General features: G+C 40.6%; 1 protein-coding gene across 2 annotated transcripts in view; it reads left to right on the top strand.

The window, feature by feature from the left end:
- The window catches only part of LOC141993455 (claudin-15-like), a 32726-nt gene that overhangs the window by 6482 nt on the left and 7536 nt on the right, over positions 1-18708 (top strand). The window contains exons 1-3 of one of the 2 annotated variants that reach the window (XM_074962996.1): positions 11185-11401; positions 18105-18269; positions 18445-18526. In XM_074962996.1, the coding sequence (XP_074819097.1) occupies positions 11185-11401; positions 18105-18269; positions 18445-18526 (464 nt within the window). Of the gene's footprint in view, positions 1-11184; positions 11402-18104; positions 18270-18444; positions 18527-18708 lie in introns of those variants that run through there. The other variant, XM_074962997.1, reaches the window with a different exon arrangement.

Raw genomic sequence — 18708 nt, 5'->3', positions numbered from 1 at the left:
TAAGCACTGCTTACACCAGTGTGAAGCCAGTTAAATTGCCAAAAATAAAAGTACCCATTGCATTACTACAGCTGCTGAAAGAGGAACTGCAGAGCCTACAGAATCATGGAATTATACAGCCCATAGAGAAGAGCACAAACTGGATAAGCAGCCTTGTGGTGGTAAGAAAGCCATCCGGAAACTGAGGGCAAGTCTACACTATGTGCTACATTGGCGCAGGTGCACTGATGCAGCTGCACTGCTGTAGCGCATCTGGTGAAGACGCACTGTGCTGACGGGACAGTGCTCATCCACAGGCATAATTACGTGAGAGGTGGAAGCTATGTTGGCAGAAGAGTGTCTCCAGCCAACATAGTACTGGTGTGGACCACTTAAGTTGATGTAACTTGCGTCACTCATGGGGTTGTCTTTTTCATTCTCCTGAGCTATGTAAGTTACATCGACTTAAGCAGTAGTGTAGCTCAGGCCTGAGACTATGCATAGACCCAAAGCCTTTAAACAAAGCTTTGAAATAGAACCATTTCCCTCTGCGTACAATTGAGGACGTACTACCAGATCTGTCTAAAGCAAGACTTTTTACAGTATGTGATGTAGAATCCAAGCTTACTTGACAACCTGCGCAACTCCATTTGGGCAATACCAGTGGTTAAGGATGCCAATGGGAATCATTCCAGAGCAGATTGACCCAAGCATGATGGGAATCCAGCAATAGCAGACAATGTGCTGCTAGTGGGAGAAGGTGACAATCCAGAATAAGCACAATGAGATCATGACTACAAATTACTACAGTTTTAACAGAGATGCAGAGAAAAAAAATATGAAATTGAAGTTAGACAAGCTCAGGTTGAGAGTTGCCGAGGTGCCATATATTGGACATTTGTTGACCCCCAAAGGCCTAAAAATAGACGCGGAGACAGAGAGGGCAATTAGAGAAATTCCGAGACCCAGCAATGTTAAAGGAGTCCAAAGATTCCTGGGAATGGTCAATTATTTAGCAAAGTTTTGCAACCATCTATCTGAGAGCTGGGAGATCCTGAGGCAGCTGACAAATTGAGACACCCTATGGGAGTGTACAGACCAACGTGAGCAAGCATTCCAGAAAGTAAAAGATAATTGGGAAGACTCCCATTTTGAAATATTACAATGCAGAGGAACACCTGGTGCCACAATGTGATGCATTCAAGTTGGGTCTAGGGGTTACCAGGCTGTAAGGGAGGGACAATCTGGTGCATTCAAAAAAGCATTTTACGTGACAGAGAAGGGCTGTGCTCAAATTGAAAAAGAGTTAGCAATTCTCTTTGGAATGGAAAAATTTCACCAATACACATATGTGGACGTACAATCTGACCATAAATCTCTCAAAAGCATTTGGAGAAAGCCATTACTAAGGGCTTGTCTACATTTAAGAGTAATGCTGTGGAGCAGCTGCACCACTGTAGCACTTAGTGAAGACACTACGTACACCAATGGGAGAGCTTTTCCCATCACTGTAGGTACTTCATCTCCCCGACAGGTGGTAGCTATGTCGATAGAAGAGCTCTCCCGTCAACTGTCTACACTAGGGGTTATGTCAGTATGTTAAAAGAACTATGTCACTCGGGTGTGGATTTTGTGAGCGATATAGTGCTACTAACATTAGTTGATAGTGTACACCAAGCCTCAGTGCACCAAAAAACTTACAATGGATGATGCTGAGCTACAATATACAGATCAAGTATTCCCTGGCAGAAACTTGGTGTTGGTGGACACCTTTAGCTGTGCATACCTGCCAGAACCCAGCAGGAGGAGTCTGTAGAGGCCGAGGTAGAGACAGTAAATATGGTACAGTATTTATCTATCTTGGAAGATAGGCTGAGAATGATACTGAGAGGTACAGAGCAAGACAGAATGCTAGAGACATTGAAACTCATGATCTTACAAGGATGGCCAGTGACAACAGACCAAGTATCTAAAGAGGTAACGCCATTCTTTCAGATAAGAGACAAGTTGTGCATACAGAATGGCATTATATTTTGGGGAGAAAGAGCGGTTATTCCAGCAGCTTTTTCGAATGAAATTTTCACAGCCGGGTATTGACAGTTGCTTAAGGCGAGCCAAAGAGACTGTATACTGGCCAGGAATGAATGAGCCATTATGGATGGTCATGGAAAAGTGATGTATGCAGATCTTGGGAAGACCGTCAACCAAAAGAGATCCTGTGGTGACACAGAGTTCCAGAAAGACCGTGGGCAAAGGTGGGAGTGGATTTGTTTACCTTTGGAGACAAAGGATAGACTGTTTACCAGACACAGGATCCAGACCAGTCATATAGAAGATTAAAACACACTTTGCACAGTACAGGATACGGGATACCAGGTGCCCAATAACAGACCATATTTTGTTTCAGGAAGTTCAGTAAGGACTGGGGTTTTGATTACAAAACATCTTCACTGAGGTATCCTCAAAGCAACAGCAAAGTGGAAACAGCAGGAAAAACTGCTAAGAAACCATTGAAAAAATTGAAAACTGCAAAGGCAGACCTATATGCAGCACAACTAATTCTCAGGAATACTCCCTTGCAAGGCCTAAATTTTAGTCTGACACAAAAATTGGTGAGCTGGAGAAAAAGGACACTTTCCAACAAGTGGAAAATTTTTAAAGTCTGGATACTCAGGTGCTTCACTTGGCAAACTATGGAGAAACCAACAGAAATAACAAAGCATTTTCCTACCACAGATCCATGAGAGATCGACCAGATCTGGAGCTGGGTGATGAAGTGCATATATAACGATTAACAAAACAGGATAAGTTTTGGCACAAAGCTGCAGTACTGCAACCAGGAAATCAAAGATCCTATCAAGTGCAAATGGACAATGGAGAGATAGTGAGGCAAAACTTTAGGTACCTTAGGAATATAAAAGAAACTTCTAAGGACAGTATGGACAACATACATCTTAGGGCTCTACAGCAGGAGAATCCTGAGCCAGAGTTGTTAGAATAGGACAATGTCGGGGCATATCAGAGGAAAGACAGGCAGAAGAGGGTGTTTCAACGGGAGACTCCAACAACACAAAGCCTAGAGACTATGGTTGACCAGACAGGAGGAAGACAGCACCAAGGAGGCACCAGGAACCATACTGTACTAGGGGAGGGTGGATTGTTAAAAGACCTGCTCATCTAAGGGAGTTTGTGTGATGGACTTCTACGTTTTACAGCCATATAGGTAGACAAACTAATACGGCGATGAACAAGAATGGTCAGCATCTGAAAGGAATATGTTAGATTGCATTATCAGTTGTTGCTGGGGCGTTTGACAGTTTTCTTTAAAAGAGAAGGGATGTAACAATATGAAAGTGGAGCAGACACTTTCAGGCAGCATACTGTTTCTAGTGGGAACTGTTTGTGTTACGAATTACACTTGTAGGTCATGTAAAAGTTCGCTCCGAGGCGGAGGCGCATTAACCAGACAAGTAAAATGCAGAGTATTTCTCAATGAGACAAGTTTAATAATGCTTAAGCATGGTACCCCCTCGCTAGCCGGGGGGGGACCCCAAAATGCCGATTTACCCTTTCTTATATACACTGACTCATCACGACCCGTCCTCGTGCCCGATCCCTTGCATCCAGTCACGTTACAGATCGTTATCTTCCACTAATGGTGTGCCGCCTTCGTGCTTGTGTTCAGCTCCTGCTTAGTGCATACCATAACAACAGGATGTATCTACAATAACATGTTTTTTTCCACCGCCTCAAAGGTCAAATTATGCCCACAACAGCTTTATTACAAAATTCACCTTACATACAGACTATTATGCATCAAGTATCGAATCACATGTTGAGACCAATTAACTAACAGTCCCCCCTTTTCTTTTGGACATCAATAAGTTATATCGGGGCTGAGTAACCGCGATGCAGGGTTAGCAGTTGCCAACAGCACATAGGCATACAAACAATAACACAAAAGCAATAACAGCCAAAAGAATTAAATACAAAATATGCCGTCCCCAAGCACCCACGTCCGGTAGCCATGAGGTGAGCCAGTTCCAGACCTCCCGGAATCCAGCGCTGGTATTGTCAAGGCTGACGTGGTGGAATAGGACTGCCTGCTGCATGAGGATGTGAATGTCAGTTTCCACCCTGTGATTTACAAATACACAACAGCTTGAGTTAACCAAAACACAAACCCCGCCCTGGTTTGCAAGGAGATAGTCCAGTGCTAAGCGGTTTTGCAATGTAGTTTGGGATAACTGAGTTACTTCAATTTGAAGGGCAGATAAGGCGTCTGCAGTAGCATTTGCCATTAATTCCAAAGCAGCTGAAATGTTAACTATAGCTTTTTTTAGCTCGCTTACTCCTAACCATGGCAGAAACCAACGTACAAAGGAGTGAAAGCCTGTGGGCCGTTGTGAAAGAGGGTTTAACGGAATACTTTGTCGGTTTCTCCATACTAGATTGCGGATCTCTCCCCGGGTCAGGGTCTGGTGTACTGTCACGGCGGGTACTATAGCCCCTAAGATACATGTACCACACCATCCTGCCGGGAGAACCTTATAGGCTGTGTGATTGCATAACCAATACCAGCCAGACCCCTCAGGGACTGGCCACGGGGCCCTGGAGTAGGTGGAGGGGCCTGCCGCACCAGAGCTGATCTGGGTGGTGTCCTTGCACCCCACAAAATTCCCCACAAAAACTGTATTTTCTATGCCCTTTCGTCGTGACACACATAAAGCATAATTACCCTGGGCCACCATATCAATAGACTATCTTTGGATTGTAACATTCCAGTTAAATGTAGTGTTTGCCCATAGCTTAGCTTGGAGTGTTCGATTAAGTGGCATAGGTACCCCTACCAACGGGGCCCCCTGACCCAAGTATGTGGGGGTATGAATACAAATCCAACACTGCGTTCGATTTACACCCTGTTTTATGACGCGAGTTAAATTCAAAAAGCTATTGCCCTCCCATCCTTGTACTGGACTTGGGAATAGGGAGAGGAACCCCCAGGCAAACCATACCAATATCGGCATCCTCCTCTATACCATACAAAAAACAACACCACCAATGTAAGTCCAATAAACAGAAACACAAGAAGTCCTGGTGGGCTGTAAAAGTCCCAATAGCTGGAAAGCTCAGTCCATGGGTTGGTAGTGGCGTTCATTCGTGAAGTGGCTCGTCCGATGGCTTGTCAGGGTCAGGTGGGGGTCCCAGCGCCAACTTAACGTAGCTATGATGGATCCAGGAACCTTTACATGCAAAGGAGTGGCGGCAGATGGTGGGAGTAATGTTCGTGGCTGTAAGGCGTTTTTGGTATTCACCATCCGGAAGACAATTAGGGAGGACAGTGCATTCTGATGGTACTTGCCCACAAGCACAGATTCCAGCCCCTGGAATAAACCCACCCCACCACTTCACTCCACATTCCCAAGAATACATCCCGCAACTCCCTCCCTGCCAATGTACAATGCTCCATCTTCGCCACCAAGGCCAATTCTCAATGTCTTTTGTAGTCAGGAATCTGGTGGATTGGATCTTGGTGGTTTTAGCAGAGCAGGCGTTCCTTCTTCTCTCTTGAACAGTCATGGTTTTGCATTATACAGGGGAGAGGTTACTAGCACGTCACCCTGTAGTGCTTTGGTTTCTTTAGCAAATACTGAATGCAGGTTAGCTCTGTCAGTGGACAAGGGAGAGGTTACTAGCACTTCACCTTGTCCTTTCCCCTGCTGTCCAAAAGGAGGAAAGAAAAAAACCCAGAAGGAGGGACAGGCTGATCAATAGTCGAAGTGAAGTCATCTCGAGGTGGAGGGGCCTTTTTGCAGTAAGAAGCATGGGTCCAGGCAGTCAGTCCTTGGCACTTCACAGCGGTGTTGGTAGTTAGCAGGACTTAATAAGTGCCTTTCCAGCATGGGGCCAGAATAGTTTTTCATTGATGGACCTTTATGTAGACCCAGTCACCTGGTTTTAACAAATGGCAGGTTTGCTCAGGATCCTTGGAGCAGGACTTCTTTCACCTGTAAATACAGAGACCTAACACATTTCATTAATGTCTGGCAGTGTTTTGCAGATCTCACAGCTGCTTGGGCACATTTAAGCCCCCCTCTTTCTTGGCTGTTAGCCAAATCCTAGCTGTGAGTAGTGTCCTTGGGCAGGCCAGCGTCTTATCTTTGGACCGAGCCTGCCAGCTACAGCGTTGAATTAACTCGTCCTCCGTTCTTTTTTTCTCCCCTTCTTGGCTTCTGTTAACCTGCAAAGGAAACTTTCACTTTCCACTCACACACCTTTGTTCAAAAATGAACACATATACATTGCCCATTATACAGCACTTTAGTCTTATTGTTCAATGTATGCCAGATATACCCTTTTAGTAAAATGACTTTATTACCAAGCTTTGGAGCAACAAGCCAGGACAAGCACACCCACTTTTGATGAGTCCACTTGGTACAACGTCCAGTGTCCAATAGCTTTCCTCCCTCCCCAGCCCTCTGGCTAGAAATTTGAGGTAGCCAGAAGGATCCCATGTATAATATGGGGAGTGGGTTAACCTTTCATGTCCTTGCTTCCAAAGACTGTTGGTGTGCGAATTTTAACAACAATTTTTTCAATTAAAAGGTCTGGCCAATGAAATTTCTTTTTCTTACTTAAGCAAATGTATTAAACTTTAGTATATCACATTTTCCTGATATTATCCAAACACTTTGTATTCCAAGTTGAATAAAACAAGTATCTGCATTTTGATTTAACCCTTCTATTTAGTTTTAAACTAAACTGTCCTATGAAAGATGAGACACAGCAATTCTGGCCACAAGACAAACACAAGACAGAACATAGAACTCAGAACATAATTCCTATTGTGCCAGTAAATTCATGATATATTGAATTGCTTTTTAGCTGGCATCAGTTTTCTCTGATTTTCCGAAAGACAAAAAGAACATAGATCTATCCCTTCTGGTCAGTCAGTCACTGCTTAAAATATTTCCTTTTTATATAAATACCCTTGTTAATTGCAGGCAAAACAGAGGAATTACCCATATTTTCTTGTATTTGTTTCATAGGCAGCCTAGGTTTCAGTGGCTTCTACCTTATCAGTTAGGTAATTTACATTAAAACAAATGCTTTCCGGCTTGCTTTTGGATCCACAGCTTAAAGATTCTTACTTTAAAAAGGGCACAATAAAATTTACCAGACTTTTGATTGCCTTTTACTTTTAACTCCTGCTGTCAAACACACAGAGACCTGAAAAGGAAGACACCACCTATTGTAGCCCCTTGGAGCCTAATAAGATATTAATTAAGTAGCACTGTATAATTGCATTCTTTTGGAAAAGGGCCCATTTTCCTCAAAATGGCTGCAATGAAACCAAGAATTCTTTTTCTTTCTAGTATTTCACAAAGTTCAACTGCTTAAGTCCCTCCAGCAACTACAGAGTTAACTTCTCACTTTCCTTTCTTAAATCACTTGCTTATCTCCCAAAACGACACCCAATCAACTTAGATTTTACCATTCCAAGTATTATCACTATGCCCTCCAAGTTTCCAACCTGTTTTCCAATCTCTCTATCTGTTGCCTGACCGCTTGGGCCCGATCCTGTTTTTCTCTCTGAACTGTCCCTTCCATGAGCACTAGCTTTGTCCCACTACCAATTTAACAAGGAGGGTGAGCTTCGTAACTAGCCCCCAGCCCTCCTGGTCTCTTCTCTTAAATATTCTCACTCACAAGGGCTACCCGAGTCCTCCCCCATGAGGCTTGTCACCTGGACAGAACGCACGGCCAATTGGCGGTTTAACTATTTAATTTCCTCTTATGGCAGACACACTGTTGTTACGACATATGCTGAGCACAAATGGTTAAATTTTCACAAGTCTTTGAAGAACTGGTACTTGCTTAGCCAATGCTTCCTTTTCTGCCTGGAAGTCCTGTCTTAAGGCTTGCAACTGGTCCTGGGCATAGGTCAGAAAGCCGAGGGTAAACCGGAGGAGGGGCAGAAGCAGGCATAGCACAGAGCGGGGCTGGAGACCCCTGAGATGAATAGGAAAAGGAGGAGAAGAAAAGAGGACATGCTTTTGCACGCGCATAAGCCCAGTTGTCCCAAAGATACCAATAATCCATCTGGGCTGGAGCTTTGTCCTCCAGCCTTTTCCTAAGTGCTGTTAATTTTGCCCCAGCAAAGGACCCATCCGGTGGCCATTCGAAAGGTGTTTGATTTGTTAGCGCTGGCCACTCAACCTTGCACAAGATTACAGCTTTCTTTTTACCTAACCCATGGGTACCAGAGATATTCCCCCAATTCTCGAGAATTTCAGCCAAAGGGGTCCCTTTACTTACACTCTGCCCAGAACCCATAATGGGTTACCTTAACGCGCCACCTTACCGCCCTTTGTGCACGAATTGTTCCCCCCTCCTGGAACTCCCAAGGTGAACTCACCTTATGCCGGCAGTCAGGATCTCCAAAGAGGGGAGTCCGACTCTAAGTATTGAACGGGCGAGCCTTGGGCCCCATGTTGGGCGCCAAAACTGTTATGAATTACACTTGTAGATCACGTAAAAGTTCGCTCCGAGGCTGAGGCACATTAACCAGACAAGTAAAATGCAGAGTATTTCTCAATGAGACAAGTTTAATAATGCTTAAGCATGGTACCCGCTCGCTAGCCGGGGGGGACCCCAAAATGCCGATTTACCCTTTCTTATATACACTGACTCATCACGACCCGTCCTCGTGCCCGATCCCTTGCATCCAGTCATGTTACAGATCGTTATCTTCTACTAATGGTGTGCCGCCTTCATGCTTGTGTTCAACTCCTGCTTAGTGCATACCATAACAACAAGATGTATCTACAATAACATGTTTTTTTCCACCGCCTCAAAGGTCAAATTACAACCACAACAGCTTTGTTACAAAATTCACCTTACATACAGACTATTATGCATCAAGTATCAAATCACATGCTGAGACCAATTAACTTTTCCTTAACATTTGGAAGCAAGACCTCCTGAGAAATTGTCTGAGAAGCCAGGAGGCTGAAGAAGCCATGTTGTAAGCAGCTATAATAGAGCTGAAGTTTGTTAATTAACCCTGTGTCAGAGTGAGATCTTGTATGGCAGATGATCCAGACACAACAAAGCATAAAACACAAACTACCCTCTCAAGCACATGTTTGAAGAGAGAAGTCTTGCACTGTGCTCTAAAGGTTAAGGTTCAGATCTCTGAGCATCAAGGAAAGCAAAATGACTCAAGGCCCTTTCATTAAACACAAGTGATCACTGTCGCTAATATAAAAAGTGCCTAACTGAATTCAGCCGTGCCAGAGGTAGTCTGAGGAGCGGTAGTCTGTCAGGTAGTGAGGATCAAAGCCAATGTAGGGATAAATAAGCCTGAAGTTCTCCCTCTTCTTTTTTGGTAAAAACAGCAAGTTCTTCAAAAGGGACGTAAGCACTGCTACAATATGCTTATTTAAAGTCCCATCACTTTAAAACTGTAGAGACTCCCTGAGGCAGAAGTGCAGGATTTGGTAGGATTCTCTTGAGAAGTGAAATTGTTACCACAATTTTTGACTCATACCTCATGAGGAGCAAATCCTCATGGCCATCTCAGAGCTTTAAGATTGCCTTTCAAGTGCAAAGGCACAGGTGAGCACAGCAAGTACGGCAGGAAGGCATTTAGGATATGTCTACACAACAATTAAATACCCGCAGCTAGCTTGCGTTAGCTGACTTAATCTACAATGCAGTTTTTCAGCCCATTAGCCCAAGCCCCACAAGCCCAAGTCAGCTGACACGGGCCAGCCATGGGCGTTTAATTGCTGTGCACACATATCCTTAGAGTCCCAAATCTGCTCTTGTCTAAGTCAACAGCAAAACTCCCATTGATTTTTATGGTAGCAGAAGTAGGCATATTGTGTTCTAACATCCCTTTGCAACCAAACCCACCCTTCTACAGCCTAGCCACAAAATGGCCAGAGAGGTTTGATGAGCCTATCTAAAAGAGCAGACTCATCTGGTTTACTAAGAATTTGTGGCACTTGTGATGTCCTTTTGGGAGTCTGTGTGTAAAATTTACATAATGCAATCATTTTATAACTGTATTATATCAAGTTGCATATCTATAGAATTCTAACACAACATAAGGATCTAGTTTGTAAAGAAATTTTACTTTCTTTTCAAGGTGAGGTAGAAGCAGTTTACTACCTGTAAAAGATGGTTAAACCCATTGATATTTGCAAGGAGTTTCAGTTATTAAAGTCATTAAGTGCCAGTGCACATTTCTTCTGTGGAGCTAGCCTGGGATATGATTATACCCTTAGTCACTAGAACTCTAAAAAAATAACAATCTATGACAAACTGAAACTTTTAATAAATTGATATTGCTATCCATATAACTGTTTTCAAATTGTGATTCAATCCTCCTGAGACTTTGTCTTATTTTGCTGTGATTCGGTGAAACTTGTGTTGTCATATTTTCATTTTCCAGTGTGAGTGCGATGCGGTTTCATGAGGATATATCACTTTAACTAGAGATCAATAGTCTGTAAAATATTAATGTTTACCTTTTATCCATAAACTTTAACATCCTTTGAAATACTCAGTATAGTAATATAGTAGCTGTCCATCTTCACTAAAATATATTTTGTGATGGTATGATTTATAGTTGTACATAATAAAGTTCCAAAAGTACAGAAAGTGCTGTATGTACAAAACAAAGTTCCTGCTGTTGAATTTACAATCAAATTTTGTCTTAAAGCAAATAATATAAGAACACTAAACTTTCAAAGCAGCAATAAAATTCCAAGTAATAGTAGCCTTATGTAAACCTGTGATTGATAAAAATAAGATAGAGATTTATGAAAATCACAAAAATTTACCAGTCTCAAACACTTCATAAGAGGAGTGATAGTCAGAACACTGGTTAGACTTTCTGACTCTGGATGCATGATGGGCTCACTCTGTAACTTTTAATCACAAAAAATGTTAAATAGAATTTGTAAGTTTATCAAATTATTTCAATTAACATCTTTCCCATAAATTGCTCCCAGATATTACAGTCATGTACAAAAAACCTTATCACTCTGTGGGTTGAGCAAAGAGCAAAGGTAGCTTCATTTTGGAGTGAAACCAGAGCTAGAACAGCACGTAGTCTTCTGAAGGGAGCAATATTTGTATACACTTCATTTTAATAAAAGATAGACATAGTTTAGTGTGTTAATATTCACAAACATGTCTGCTGCTTTGGAAATCACTGGCTTTCTGCTGAGCTTATGTGGGTGGCTAATTGAGGGCGCCACTTTATCGAATAGTTACTGGAAAATCTCCACCATACATGGGAACGTAATTACAACTTCTAGCTTGTTTGAAAACCTGTGGAAAAGCTGTGCAGAAGATAGCACTGGAGTCTTCAACTGCAGAAAATTTGATTCTGTGTTGGCACTGCCTGGTACGTCTCTATTTTTGTGCAATATTTTTTATATAATAGAAGAATTTGTTGGAAAGAAGTAATGTCAGTTATAAAAAATTTAACCCTATATCCTGTCTAGTAGTAATGGAAGGTAAAGGGACTATGTCTGTACAATTTATGAATTTTGTGTGAGATTATTAACCCTATGTGTCTGTATCAGGCTGTAAACGTCTGAATGTTCAGCCTTTGCCTCCTCTATTGTCCGTTTGGCCTTGTCTACACTGCCACTTTACAGTGCTGTAACTTTCTCGCTCAGGGGTCTGAAAAAACACTCCCCTGAGCGCTGCAAGTTTCAGCGCTGTAAAGTGGCAGTGTAGACAGTGCACGAGCTACTCCCCTCATGGGGGTGGTTTTTTTACACCGCTGGGAGAGACAAAAGACTGGTGGCTCCTGTCCAGAGTAACTGAGTTAGCACGGGGAAAGTCACCTTGGCAACAGAGTCATCTGCTGGGTTTGTGCTCATTTGGAGAAGCTGGCAAAGATGTCACCTGATACAGGGAACTGAAGGTTTTAAAAAGACAGAGGCTGGTCTGCTGGGGGGGGGGGGCAATTTTCTTCAGTCCATGAGGTAGAGACCACTCACTGTATAATAGTGTGCATGAGGCAGGGACACCCTGCCTGCCTTCTGGGACCCAGATGGTTCCCCAAGGACTCACAAAGGAAGGGTGAGCTAGAAAGTGAGGGACATAGTAGTTTCAGGTGTTTATTATTTTGTATGATCTGTACTCTGTGCTTTACATGATTAAGTATAAAAGAGAATAAAGGTGTTAGACTGTGCTGTGTGTGTGTGTGTGTGTTCTTTACAGCTGTTGCATGCTCCTGAGAGAGTTAAACTGTAAACCAGAAGTGGAGTTCTGTTTAAGTAACTGGGGTATTCAGGGGTCAGTGCTGGTCATGGGGCATAGGGCAGGTGGTGTGAAGACCCCCATTTTTTGAGAAGGGGTACAGACTCAGAATCAGTGCCTAGGAAATGTGCCAGAGAAGCCAGGAGAGGAACTAATGCTGCAGTCTGCTGAGGTTCTGGAAGCTTCATACCCTAGGGGATCTAGAGCACAGAGGCTTGGATTCTCCTTACATCAGTCCTTGTGAGTGAGCAGGAGGGGGTGCTCACTGGGAACTGTGACAAAAGGTAAAAATAGATATTTTTGGTCAATAACGGCTTCTCAGACTATTGCACTAAAATAGCTTATAAAGCAGCAGAATGTGTCAAACAAAGCACATTAGAAAAAGCTATAAAAATAATATATATCAACTCACTTAATCAGGCAGTGATTCTTTTAATAGGCATTTTAAATATAATGTAATCTGCTTTCTGACATCCTGTGGAAAGATAACTGGATATTGTACCATTTCTAGCCTTAATGAGTGTCTTACAGTGTGTGTTTATTTTTTTCAGAGAGATATTTTATAGGCATAGTCTTAATATTTGACATCAGTATACTGCATTGGGAGTTTTTTAATATAAGTAGGTATGAAATAGCATTTATGGCAAACTGCATATTCAGACTAATACATTGTGTTCTGAGAGAAATAAAAAAAGCTATTAAATATTATTTAAATTAATCTATGTATTAGAAGTAGGGGGTTCTTTTCTGATTGGATTTGGTTTTAAACTTCAGAAATCTGAATTGCCGTGTATCTGAGTTAAATATGTAAATCTTCAACAAAATCTTTCTTTGGATTGTTCTCAAGTTTTAATTATGTAGTGACAATATTCATTATATTGTAAACTGCAGGCATAAATCATGTAGATTTATGTACTCTAAGTCTAAAGGCTTCTATACATGGAGTTATTCTGGAATAAGATTGCTTTTTTCTGGTTTATCTTCCAAAGTGGATTAAGTTAATTTGGAAAAAGGCAGTCTTGTTCTGGAATACGAGTGTCTGCACATGGAGTTATTCCACAGTAGCTATTCCACTTTAAATTCACACTCTACTTTAAACCAGAATAAATTTAATGTGTAAACAAGCCCTAAAACATACATTCTAATTTAGAAAAGATTTTAATTACATTTTAAGAACTTAAGTTACAGTACACTAAAGGTAAAAGGTAACTGTTCCCGCTAGTGGAGATTTATAATTTCCTTAAACTATTTTTCTCTCACAAGTAGTTTTAAAATGGTTTGTGTAATTTTCTTTGTATTACTTTAGACTGAGAGGAACGTAAAATGTGGTTTGAATAAACTTCTTGCATTCTGCAATAACAGTTAGGATAATATCCACCTGTTTTCTCTCTGCAGGCTGCTTATTTGAACATGGATTGTGTTAGGCTATAAATCTACCACTGGACTGGGCCTCATCATTTAGAGCTTCTGGCTCCACATATCGTCTTATTAGTAATTATTTATACGGCACTATAAATTTACACAGTGGTGATACCAGTGGGAATTTTTTTAGAATTCCCTACTCAGTAACACAAGACTGTGTCACTGATAAGAAGGTAAGAAAGCCTTTTGGAAGATGTGGCTTTAAAGAAACTCAGAGGAGGCAGACAAGAATATCAGGAGTGAGGATGCAAAGGCAAAAGTGGGAGGAAAGAAAGGGAACCGAAAGAGGATTTGGAGGAGGATGAGAGCATAGTAGGGAGTGGGAGTGGGGGACGGGGTCTAAGGGAGAAATGAGAGCAGACATATAGGAAATTTATAGGTAGGGCTGGTGAGAACTTGAATCTTAAATTTGATGCAGTAAGAGGAAGTGAATGAATATATTCAGCGGGTGGCTCTGTGGTTAGACCAGCGGGAAGGGAATGTTTCTTAAGCAGAAGCATGTTGGATATCCTGGGGGCTGTAGAGTTTGCAATATTTGAGACAAGAAAAGAGATGAAGATAGTAAGGAAAAAGTGGATTTTCTTATAACAGAGGAAAAAAGCAATAGAACTTGGAGACACTGGATTTATGGAAGAAGAGAAGAGTCAAAGATGAGAGTTTCAAGCCTGGGAGACAGGAAGGATAGTGGAGTTGTTATGGTGACAGATCAGGAGGGTGGAGAAAAATGGTTTGGAAGAAATAAGTAGCTCAGTTTTGGAGATTAAGAGAGCAGCAGGACATCCAGAGGATTCCTGAGGGAGCTGGAAGCATAAGATCGCACAGATGAGGGTCAGTGTTCAGCTCCAATGTAGAGGTTATTCAGGAATCATCTGTACAGAAATGTAGCTGAAACAATGAAAATGAACGAGATCAGAGGTAGAAAGGAAGGGCATCTTTGGTGATGGGCTGTTAGAGCATGGTTTTAAAGAGAAGCAGGAGGAATCTCTTGAAGGTCTCTGCATTGGCAGCCCTAGCTGGTTAGAGTGCCCTCTGATGTCAGATTTAGCTCCCTTTAAATCAGGTTTAAAACCTTTTTTTAGATCAGTAGGACTTCACTTAGTATATTCATTTTGATTTAACTTTTACATTTTCATCTATTGTATAAGATGCCTTGAGCTTCTTTGGACAGCTAATACAATTATTTTTAAAGTATGAAACTTTAGAAGGAAAGGAGTGTTATACTGGGTGTGGGGACTGTTCAGGAAACATAAACTGATAGTGGAGATAAGATATCACCCAGTCAGGTGCCTAAAAGTTATGACAGCCAAAGTATATGTGAGCAACTGTAAATGGGCAATTCACAGCATAGTAGATGAAATAGTCAGTATTGTGAACAAACTAAACTTAACAATCTGACCACAGTTGATGCATATATAGAGGGCAGGATATGGCCCAGAATCTGTATTTGTATAATACAGATACAGTCAAAGATATCTAGATCCCTAGTCAAAGATATCTAGATCCCTCTAACACAGATAAGTGGTTTGATTGAATATCTTATTTTAGGCACTGCTAATTCAGAGTGTGGTGCATAAGAGATCAACTATATTAAAAAGAAAAGGAGTACTTGTGGCACCTTAGAGACTAACAAATTTATTTGAGCATAAGCTTTCGTGAGATACAGCTCACTGCATCCGATGAAGTGATCTGTAGCTCATGAAAGCTTATGCTCAAATAAATTTGTTAGTCTCTAAGGTGCCACAAGTACTCCTTTTCATTTTGTGGATACAGACTAACATGGCTGCTACTCTGAAACCTGCAACTATATTAAATTATTTATGTATTTAGCACCTGTGTTACAGCTGATAGATCAAGCTTTTGTCACTAAGCAGTTAATCAGCTGCCAATTTCTATTTGTATTGGCACTTTAAACTCTAGTTTTATTATTCTTGAGTTAAGATTCAGTGTCTCTGCTTCAGATTAGAGAGGTTAATCAAGGCTTCACATAAGGAATATATTTATGGAAATATAATGCAGTAGAACCTCAGAGTTATGAACACCTCGGGAATGGAGGTTGTTCTTTCAAAAGTTTACAACTGAACATTGACTTAATACAGCTTTGAAACTTTACTATGTAGAGGAAAAATGCTGCTCTCTCTTTATTTTTTTAGTAGTTTATGTTTAACAGAGTACTGTACTGTGTTTGCTTTTTTTTTTTTTTTTTGGTCTCTCCTGCTGCCTAATTGCGTACTTCTGGTTTCAAATGAGGTGTGTGATTGACTGGTCAGTTTGTAACTCTGGTGTTCATAATTCTGAGGTGCTATTGTAGATACTTTGTATCCCATCATTGCATCAAAGAAGGAGATTGAAGTAGGTAAAGAATGAACGATGTCCTGGAAAAAGAAAACTGAACAAGGAAAATAGAAAAACAAACTGAAGAGCAGATTGATGAAAAACAAGAAAGGTGAGATGGTGGGTCCAAGAGATAAGCTACTGGACAAAATCAGTGCAGACAGAGAATCTAAGAAGGCAAAAATCAAACAATTTTGCATGGAAAGAAGATGAGCTGCTCAACAAAAGGCCTAAGGATGCAGAAACTTGTTTTGCAGTATCTAAAAGGAGGATTCCAGGACCTCAAATTGGGTGATGAAGCCCCAGAAGGTGAAACTGACCAGCTTGCTTTCTTCAGCCACCTCCTACAATTAATCTATTTTTGATATTCAGATTCACATTCCTTTGGGATCTTGTATGTGAAAGCACTTTGGACTAAAACAGAAATTGTATTTAATATGTTTTTGGGAAAATAAATTGAGATTCAGCTATCGCCATTGACCATTTATTTACATACTGATCATCAGGCCTTAAAACAAGACAGGAATTAAATTGCCCTTTGTGGTGTTAAAGTATAAAGAATACAATTCATACACAGAGGATGCATAAGCGTTAACCTACTGGGCTTCCTTTTATGAGTCTTAAATTTTAAAAACAGGTTTGGCTTGAAGGTTCAAATATTTACCCAACAAGACTGACTGGAAAACAACACAAATTTTAATCACTATTATGTGCTCTATACACAACCTCAAAGTGGTTCACTCTGAATGTTCTGTGCACCATATATATTATCTAATCTTAAACATAAGTAACATATTTTCATCTAGAGTCATCATGATGTAATGGTTAGAGTGGGGGACTGGGAATCAGGTAGTCACGGAGTATCTGTGCCTCAGTTTTCCTATTTATCAAATGGGAATAATAATTAGCTTTCTCAAGGTCTTTGACAGATGCCATTTATGTGGAAATTGTTGCTACTTTCTCCAAAGCTGGAAGTGGAAAAACTACAGCCAAGCAAATGTTAAGCAATAAATAGGATATTGAACGGATGTCAGAAGGTCAGAGACTAAATATAAATTAAGTTGAAAAACAATAAAACTATTGTGTAATGGAACATTGGCAATGAAACAGATTTAGGTGGTGGAATTAGCTCTGTGCCATCTTTGATGTAGAATCATGTGCTGCAATTACTATTGATGTAAATTAGCTTAGTTTGTAACCTGATTAATAAATACCATTTATAAAAAAGTCAAAATTGAGAGTAACCCCTCCTGTTATGGAATTAACTCTAGCAGCTCCATAGTTAAGGTTGTTGAGATTATTATAATGTGATAAGGGGTGTAGTAGTAAATCCCTTTGTTAGAAAATAATGTAATCATTAAACTTTACATCAGTTACCCTAAAGGTACGATTTAATACTCTGGTAAATTACAAGTAATCCTGTTTAATATTTTAGGAGTTTGAAAGAACTAAATCTTAACATTCTTCGAGCATTGTCCATATGGATCCCTATCTTTGGTGATGCACAGTTCTGTGTCATGCAACCCTAAACCTTCCAGAAAGATGTGTCTGTTCAGGCTGTGCACTCACCCTTCTTACAAGCCCAAATAGCTTGTACAATGAACATCTGATAAATGCATAGGAGAATTTAAACATGAAGATCCAGATTTCCAAGGTCTCCTCTAAATTAGTACCTACTCTTTTTCACGCATCATTTTTAATGGACACAAAAACTTACATTTGGCTTTACAACAAGCAATGGTTCATATAGTTCTGGTGATCAGATAACCAACTCACTCATTTGGGTGTAATTTTTCAGGTTAGCAAAAATCTCTATTAGGTGTTATTGAAACCGTTAACCCCATCACTACTAGTTAATCCAGTTCAGCATTAAAGTTTGCCACCTCATTAATTTCTATACTGCATAAACATTCTGACTTTTAGATGCTTCTGTAAACCAAACATCTACACTTTGTAAGCTTCACTCATCACTAATTCTGATAATTATTTGATGTTTTCTTTGATGAACATATACTTTCAAAATGGAATTTTGTTAAATTACTTGTGCAGGAACTGATTTTTTTTGTCCCTCTTTTCTAATGCAGCTTACATACAAGCATGTCGTGCCCTGATGATCATTTCCATCATCTTGGGTCTCTTGGCTACTGTGCTGTCATTGTTTGGTTTAAAGTGCACACAAGTTGGGATGAGTAATGAAAATACAAAAGTAAAGATTTCTGTAACGGGGGGAGTGATCTTCATTTTAGCAGGTAAGATACCATCATTGTGCATTGAGACTGAACTTAGGACACTCAATACTGAAAGCTCAATACTGCTTTCATGATTAGCAAACTAAGTGAAAAGTACATCTATTTTCATAATTTAAAGCTGTAGAACTATTTAATGGTTTATTTAAGTATGTGCATTTTGAATTTTTCTCCATAGGACTCTCATCCATGGTGGCTGTTTCTTGGTATGCTGCAAGGATTACTGCTCAGTTTTTTGACCCACTGTATGGTGGAACCAAGTAAGTTAATGGACTTGGTGTATCAAATTGCTGAATATTTTTAAGATGGCATCAGTAATTTCAGTGGGCAGTTTCCTGTAAGGGTTTTCCAGGACCCCATAGTCTGTACTGGTCAAGTTATCCCATCCTGCTTAAAGAAAAATTTATCAACAACTGAGTCTTTGAAATCCTCTTTCCCACTG

Source organism: Natator depressus, chromosome 9, assembly GCF_965152275.1.
Source record: "Natator depressus isolate rNatDep1 chromosome 9, rNatDep2.hap1, whole genome shotgun sequence".
In the NCBI taxonomy this organism is placed as follows: Eukaryota; Metazoa; Chordata; order Testudines; family Cheloniidae; genus Natator; species Natator depressus.
Note: the sequence above shows the minus strand (reverse complement) of the source record. Positions and strands in the feature narration are given on the sequence as shown.